Genomic DNA, 8,020 nt, shown 5'->3' on the forward strand with positions numbered 1-8,020 from the left:
CTTAGTGGCTTACTAAGATTTATTTCTTGTTCACATTACACATTCATTGTGGCACTGCTACGGCTGGGACCTCGCTGTCCTCCCTCTGGAACCTAGGCTGACAGAGAGGAAGCATCTGTCTGGAACTTCACCAGTCATTGTAGTAGAGGGGAAAAAAGATACATGACAAGCCATATGCTGGCTGTTAAAGCTTCTGCCCAGAAGTAGCACATTTCACATCACATTTTATTAGCCAAAGGAAGTTACATGGCCACTTCTGAGTTAATTGGGTAGGGATGTATAATCCTCACCCAGGGAGGGGCATGGGAATATTTGGCACCAGTGATACAATCTACCACAGGCATTTCAAGCAAAGCACATCTAAACCTTCTCCTTATTGTTTTATCCACATCTAAAAGCTATTCCTCCCCCAATTTTACTATTCTTCTATTGCTTGGCATCACTATATATTAGTCAGCCAAGTGAGAAACTTCAGAGTTGTCTTTAAATTCTTCTCCTTTCTTCCTGTCCCCGCTTCCCATGTTCAGTGGGTCAAACAATTCTCTGTGTTCTGCCCTGAAATCTCTTGGCTCAACTCTTCCTCTTGTGTGTTCCATCTGCCCTAGGCAGAACTCTTCAGTACTGCAGGAGACTCCTCGCAGTCTCCCTGTCTCCATTCCTCCTTCACAAATGCATCCTCCACCTACTGTCAGGGCTAGGTTTTTTTGGTTTGTTTGTTTGTTTGTTTGTTTTAAATTAGATCTTTCTTTTTTTTTTTTTCCCTCTTGCGTCTCCCTCCCTCCCACCCTTCCTATCCCACCCCTCCAGGCAGTCACAAAGCACCGACCTGATCTCCCTGTGCTATGCAGCTGCTTCCCACTAGCTATCTACCTTACGTTTGGTAGTGTATATATGTCCATGCCTCTCTCTCGCTTTGTCACAGCTTACCCTTCCCCCTCCCCATATCCTCAAGTCCATTCTCTAGTAGGTCTGTGTCTTTATTCCTGTCTTACCCCTAGGTTCTTCATGACATTTTTTTTCCTTAAATTCCATATATATGTGTTAGCATACGGTATTTGTCTTTCTCTTTCTGACTTACTTCACTCTGTATGACAGACTCTAGGTCTATCCACCATATTATAAATAGCTCAATTTCGTTTCTTTTTATGGCTGAGTAATATTCCATTGTATATATGTGCCACATCTTCTTTATCCATTCATCCAATAATGGACACTTAGGTTGTTTCCATCTCCGGGCTATTGTAAATAGAACTGCAATGAACATTGTGGTACATGTGTCTTTTTGAATTATGGTTTTCTCAGGGTATATGCCCAGTAGTGGGATTCCTGGGTCGTATGGTAGTTCTATTTGTAGTTTTTAAAGGAACCTCCATACTGTTCTCCACAGTGGCTGTATCAATTTACATTCCCACCAACAGTACAAGAGTGTTCCCTTTTCTCCACACCCTCTCCAGCATTTATTGTTTCTAGATTTTTTGACGATGGCCATTCTGAGGGCTAAGTTTTTAAAATACAGATCTTATCCTGCCACTCCACTGCTCAAAAATCTTCATGTTACCCCTGTTGCCTACCAGATGCTTCCTTATGGTGCTCGGTGTTTTCCCACGGTAGCCAAAACACATTTAGTTTGATCTTTCACCATGCCCCCATACACCTTCCATTAGCAATGTGACTATTTCCATTTCCCATATACATTGTGTATTTTTATCCCTGGAATGACCACATCCATCCCACCTTTTTTTCCCCATTATTTTTATAATAAGATATAATATAGACACAGTAAAATTCACTATTTTTAGCATACTGTTCTGCATGTCTTGACAAATGCATACAGTTGTGTAAAACTACCACCTTAATATATAGAATGATTCTGTCACACATAAAAACTCTCTTATGCCCTTTTGTAGTCAACCCTTTCCCTTACCTACAGCCCCTGACAACCACTGATGTATATTCCGTCCCTATAGTTTTGTTTTTCCCAGTATGTCATATGAAAAGAAGTCATAGCCTTTGGTCTGGCTTCTTTTACTTAGCATAATGCATTTGGGATTCATCCACGTTATTGTGTGTATCAGTAGTTTGTTCCTTTTTTATTGCTGAGTAGTATTTTGTGATGTAGATGAACCACAGTTTGTTTATCCATTCCTGACTGCAAGGGGTATTGGAATGTTTCCATTTTCATTCTATCCCCTCCATCCAACCTGTACTTATCCTATAAGGCATGGCTCAACCATTTCCTCCCACCAGCTTTTCCCAGTGCCTTCCATAAGGCCCTTATTACATTGCATTGCAGTGCATTGCCTGTGACTTTCATGAAGAGCAGGAGGGCAGGTTCTTTAGTTCTCTCTGTGACTCTGTCTCTCATCCCCAACATCTGTTGCAGAGCCTTGCACGTGGTGCTCAAGCAATAATTATTGAAATGAACATGCCTGGACCCCCTTTTCCCCAGGGCAGCACCTCTTTAGGTTCTCATCTGTAGATTCCAAGAGATTTTTAAAAAGGGATTCTATGGTCAAATAAGTTTGGGAAGTGCTGTATACTCCATCTCCCTCTTAAAGATTATACGTTACTAGATAAAGGTTCTGAGAAGTCATACAATAGAAAAACCTTTCAACTGTGGTTTAACCCCATATCACTCAAATTTATTTGACCATGAAACACCTAAACACATCCTGCAGAACTAATATTTCTAAAGCATACACTTTGGGAAACAATACTAGAATGATTGTAGCTCAGTTACATTTCCTCTTGTCCAGCTAAGTACCCCAGGTCACATATGAATTTCATGGAATGAGACTTTTCTATACTCATGTGTGTTGTTATTATATGCATTGGTGCATGGTCTTCAGCTGAAGTTAACAATAGTTAGAATGGAGCCAAATAAATTCCCATCAAATCTGTGCCAATATGCTAAATGTACTACCTCGTGTGGAACCATGTGTACAGCAGAAGTGGATGAAAACTGACCAAATAGCAAGATTTAATTCCTTTCCTTGAAGTTCTCCTCTCTGCTTTTCTAGAAGTTTGATTTTAGAATTTGGCTCTAGAAGAACTTTAGAATTTTAAAAGTATCAGAAATCATCACCTAACTTTATGGATGATTAGATTGAGGCTTTGTTCAAGGTATGTAGTTACAAGGCTGGGCTTAGAACAGAAACTGTGGCTTTCCTAATTCTCATTTCAATGCACTCTTCCTGACAATACATGTGCCAGTGAATTCTTTTATTGATCCTGTAAAAGTATTAATTTTGTTGAACCTGGTGAACCAGTTCACAGATTCCTTCATCTTAACTTTTTTTTTTTTTTTTTTTTGTGGTACGCGGGCCTCTCACTGTTGTGGCCTCTCCCGTGGCGGACGCGCAGGCTCAGCGGCCATGGCTCATGGGCCCAGCCGCTCTGCAGCATGTGGGATCCTCCCGGACTGGGGCACGAACCCGTGTCCCCTGCATCGGCAGGCGGACTCTCAACCACTGCGCCACCAGGGAAGCCCCTTCATCTTAACTTTTACTGAAAGTTGTAGGTTGTTTTTTTTTTTTACTCCAAATAAGGAATAAAACTGATTTTTTCCCCCCTCAGGAAGCTTATCCATCTTAAATGTCTTCTTTTCCCCCTCTGTGAACACACCGAAGTGTCATCTGTAAAATAGATGACAATAATGTAGCCCAAAGCCACAGGTAAAATAATTCTTTGTCTGGATTCCCTTAGAGAAGCAGTGGAGTATATTTGAGAAAATATCTAAGGTTGAAATAGTTGGGCTAACGGAAAGTTACAGAAAATTCAACATCTTGAATTAAACTGATTTTCAAGAGTTCCCTTAAGAGCAGTATACTAACTTCTTACTAATGGCTTGAGCTCAATTTAGCACTTTGATGACTAATGACACTTTTTTTTTTTTTTTTTTTTTTTAAGGTGGGGAAAAGTGGCAATGTACCAGCAGGCACTACCGTGGATAGCACCATCACACATCCATCTGAGTTTGACTTTTACCTCTGTAGTCATGCAGGAATTCAGGTAATTTGGAAGCTAGTCCAGGTCTTTGATTTGATAGGGAGGTGTTTGCAAATTCAGCAACTAGCTTGAGTAGACTTGTTATTAAACACTGTACATAACTTTGTTAATGCTTGTATCCTAGAACTGTTATCTTTTGGTCTAGGTATCTGCTTGTAGGTGTGCTAGGCAGGAATATTTCTGAATTTAAGTAGGTTTCAATTCTCTCAGGTCATCAACCCATGTCAGAGACATTAATCATAAAACTCTTTCACCAGGGAACCAGCCGTCCTTCACATTACCAGGTCTTGTGGGATGACAACTGCTTCACCGCAGATGAGCTCCAGTTACTAACTTACCAGCTATGTCATACCTATGTGCGGTGCACACGCTCAGTCTCTATTCCAGCCCCTGCCTATTATGCCCGCCTTGTAGCATTCAGAGCAAGGTATCATCTGGTGGATAAAGATCATGACAGGCAAGTTTCTCAGGCAAATAAAATCTTTCTGTCTGTGTTTAGCAGCATATTAAAAAAAATGAGCTACTATAGAAAACCTTTAGGAAGAGTTAAACTTCCTTTTAGGGTTTACATTTCAAGGAGCAGATAAAATTGCATATGCCTTTAAGAGCTGATAATGTGACTTTTGGTCCAAAAATTGCCCAGGCTTGTTCATACTTGTATGATGTGTCTAAAGTCTGCCCCAAAAAGCAGTCTCATTTGAAACTGCCTGTGGATTTCCCATAGAGCCAAATGCATTTCAGTTCTGCTCAGGTCCTAAGCAGCCTCAAAAGATGTCCAGCCCAGTGCCCTGGCTCCAGTCAGAGCAGTCACAGGTCTGTGGATTCCACTTCATGCAAGGGGGAAGTCCTGACCAGTTCACTTTACTTTCAGTACAGTCTTGGAGGATGTATCAGAGGGAACCTGGGTTTGTGTCGGGAACAGGTAGGGTACCAGACCATTCTCACCCCCAAATAAGGATCTCAGGAGAATCAGACATATTGACCTGTTATTGAGCTACTATTAAATAACTAAACAAGCTTTCTGCATTAAATTTTTTTTTCCAAATGGCCATCTGTGAAGTGTAGTTGTTTCTGGGCTCTTCCCCAAGTCCGAATTCAGCTGCTAAATAGTAGACATTCCACTGCAAGTCTATTTCTGTACGGGTTGAAAGTACGCTATGATGGAAAATGCCCAGCTGTGGCTTTGTACCTTCCATTCTGTAATATACATATTCATTCAACACATTTACTAGGTATTGCCTGTGTGCCCAACACTGTACTAGGTACTAAAAACTGTAAGTTGAGGAAGACATGTTTCCTGGGATTTTATGCTTCAGTATGGGATACAATACACGCAAACGTAAAACTGACAATTAGCCCATAGCAGTATAGATGAAAATGCAATTGGACATCAGAGGAAAGTCTGTTAGAGATTTCATAGCTGGATGGGTAGGATTTGGCTCTACAAAGAAGAGAAAAGAATTTTCCAGGCAGAGGGAATAATGGACACAAAGAAGAGAAGACAAGTGACATGTTTGAACAATAGCAAGTTTTCTTTGGTTGGAGCATTTGAAAGGGGAATAGCAGGCATGAAGCCGGAAGAATATGTTAGAGCAAGATTACCTTTGTTTAACGTAAAAGACTAATCCTGGGATAAAATAGACATTACTCAACAGTTAATTGGATGTGAGTGACAGAGAAGGGGATGAAGTAAAAAATGACTAAGATTTTGAGCCTAGATGATAAGGGTAATAATAATTTAAGTAGAGAAGTCAGAAGAGGGATGGTGATTTCCTATTTACTAAGCTTTTTATCACATGGTGCCCTTAAAAGGTATGTTCAGAAGTTGTTACTGTTACCCTAAAAGATCAAGTTCAGAGGAGTTGTTACTTGTCCAGGGTCATATAGCTAGTGAGGGGAAGACAAGAAAGGCTGGTGGCATAGTAACATTTGCTGAGTATCTGTTATGTTGCAGCACTGTGCTAAGCACATTCATTCATTCATTCATTCATCCATTCAACAAATGGTTATTGAGGCAATGCTATGTGGCAGGCACTAGGGATTTAGTGGTGAGTAAGACAGACAGAGTTGCTGCTTTCTTGGAGGTTACATCCCAGTAAGGGAAATAAATAATTATCCAAATAATAATCTTTCAAATAAAATAAATGTAGAGGATTCTGTGAAAGTGTATTCCAGGTGGCTCTGACCTGAACTTCAGAATCAGGGAAGATTTCTTTGGGGGAAATGACATTTGACTGAAGCCTAAAGGACAAGTAGGCATTAACCAGACATAGCAGACAAATGGAAGTCCTTGTGTAGGCACTGTTGAAGATTTGGTCTTTGCAGACATTATTCTAATTAATTGCAGCAGCCCATTAAATAAGTTGTATTGCATTTTCAGTTGAGCAAACTGGTGTTTAGAGAGACGTTACAAATTATTTAAGAAGCCACACCTTGAGCCCAAGATCTTGACTCTAGTACTATTCATGCTATTTGAAACATGTGGAGTTTGAAGTGGTCTTTTGTCACTCTTGGTTTTTTTGCTTTCTTTTCTTTACAGTGCGGAAGGCAGTCATGTGTCAGGACAGAGCAATGGCCGAGATCCTCAGGCCTTGGCTAAAGCTGTGCAGATCCACCATGATACCCAGCACACGATGTATTTTGCTTGAGAGTCTCAGAAAAAGAGCTCAACCAGTTTGGCACACCATGCAGGCTCAAAATGTTTCAAACGCCTACTGCCTCTAGAGAGAGCCAAGTTGACTTCAGGTGGTCCTCTACCAGCAACTCAGAATAGTTGCACTGAATCTATACTTCACAGCACTGTCTGATGCATCAACAAAATTGAGCCATTTTTTTAAAGTAATAGATACTCATTGATTATCTTTTCTGATGCACTGGACTGAATTTTTACCTCATCATGCAAAGGCTAATCAGCCTGAACTTTCTAAAGGACTTTATGAGAAAGGTTTCTATGGACTATTTTGCTAGCTGTGGTGTTCACCGCATCCCTCTAGTCTTACAAGAGAAGCTTATTCCTTTTTCCTGTATTCGTCGAGTGGGGTATATGCATAAATGGGAGAGAAAAACCAATCTACTTCAGTTCAGTGTAACTATTTAATTGTGTGGGTCAATAGGCTTTTTAATGGAGATTTCTGACTTTGCCACTGTAAATGCCTTTAACGAGCATTAACTTTTGAAAGTTTTACAGAGTTTTATTAGTTTTACTACTTTATGTATTGATCTCTACAGACTTGTGCTGGTGCAAGTACAGGCTGCCAGGCAATTGCACTATATTTGGCTGCAGATTCAGACAGGCAGTTCTCTTATTTGGTTGACTTTTGTGAATGTGTAACACATGTGATGCATGTCATGGTGACAGATAACACTGCCATGGTAAAAAGTACTCGTGTTTCCCCCTCTTTGAAAAAAATTAGCTTTTAGTATTTTTCAGAGTTTTCAAAAATGCCCATTTTATGCTGCTGTGTGGTTTGTTAGATCTAAATGATTTTTTAACTTTTCTCATAGCAAGTTAACTTTGGCAATAAACATTTTTTAAAGTCCCTCCTCTTCCTCCCCCTGACAGTGTAGTTTTTTAGATGAGATTTCGGTATGATTTTTATCAGCTATTTCTTATAGATCATAATCTGACAATTTTTGAAACTGGTCAGAAAAGGCATATATTTCCATGCCTTTTTTTTTTTTTTTTTTTTTTTTTTTTTTTTCTCGGTACGCGGGCCTCTCACTGTTGTGGCCTCTCCCGTTGCGGAGCACAGGCTCCGGACGCGCAGGCTCAGCGGCCATGGCTCACGGGCCCAGCCGCTCCGCGGCATGTGGGACCTTCCCAGACCGGGGCACGAACCTGTGTCCCCTGCATTGGCAGGCGGACTCTCAACCACTGCGCTACCAGGGAAGCCCTCCATGCCTTTTTAAAGAATTCTTTTTATCTGTTTTATAGTCACAGTTGGTGTCCTGTCACTTTGTTTTAAACTAAGCTAGAACCAGGATGCTTCCTTATTGAATAGGCTTTGCCAGT

General features: G+C 40.6%; 1 protein-coding gene across 1 annotated transcript in view; it reads left to right on the forward strand.

The window, feature by feature from the left end:
* LOC132430051 (protein argonaute-4) overlaps positions 1 to 7,656 on the forward strand; it is a 42,851-nt gene extending 35,195 nt beyond the window's left edge. The window contains exons 16-18 of the mRNA XM_060019208.1: positions 3,910 to 4,011; positions 4,266 to 4,465; positions 6,548 to 7,656. Coding sequence (XP_059875191.1) covers positions 3,910 to 4,011; positions 4,266 to 4,465; positions 6,548 to 6,656 — 411 coding nt within the window. The 3' untranslated portion in view covers positions 6,657 to 7,656. The remainder of the gene's footprint in view (positions 1 to 3,909; positions 4,012 to 4,265; positions 4,466 to 6,547) is intronic.
* Positions 7,657 to 8,020: the final 364 nt, after the last annotated feature.

Source organism: Delphinus delphis, chromosome 1 (genome assembly GCF_949987515.2).
Source record: "Delphinus delphis chromosome 1, mDelDel1.2, whole genome shotgun sequence".
Taxonomy (NCBI): domain Eukaryota; kingdom Metazoa; phylum Chordata; class Mammalia; order Artiodactyla; family Delphinidae; genus Delphinus; species Delphinus delphis.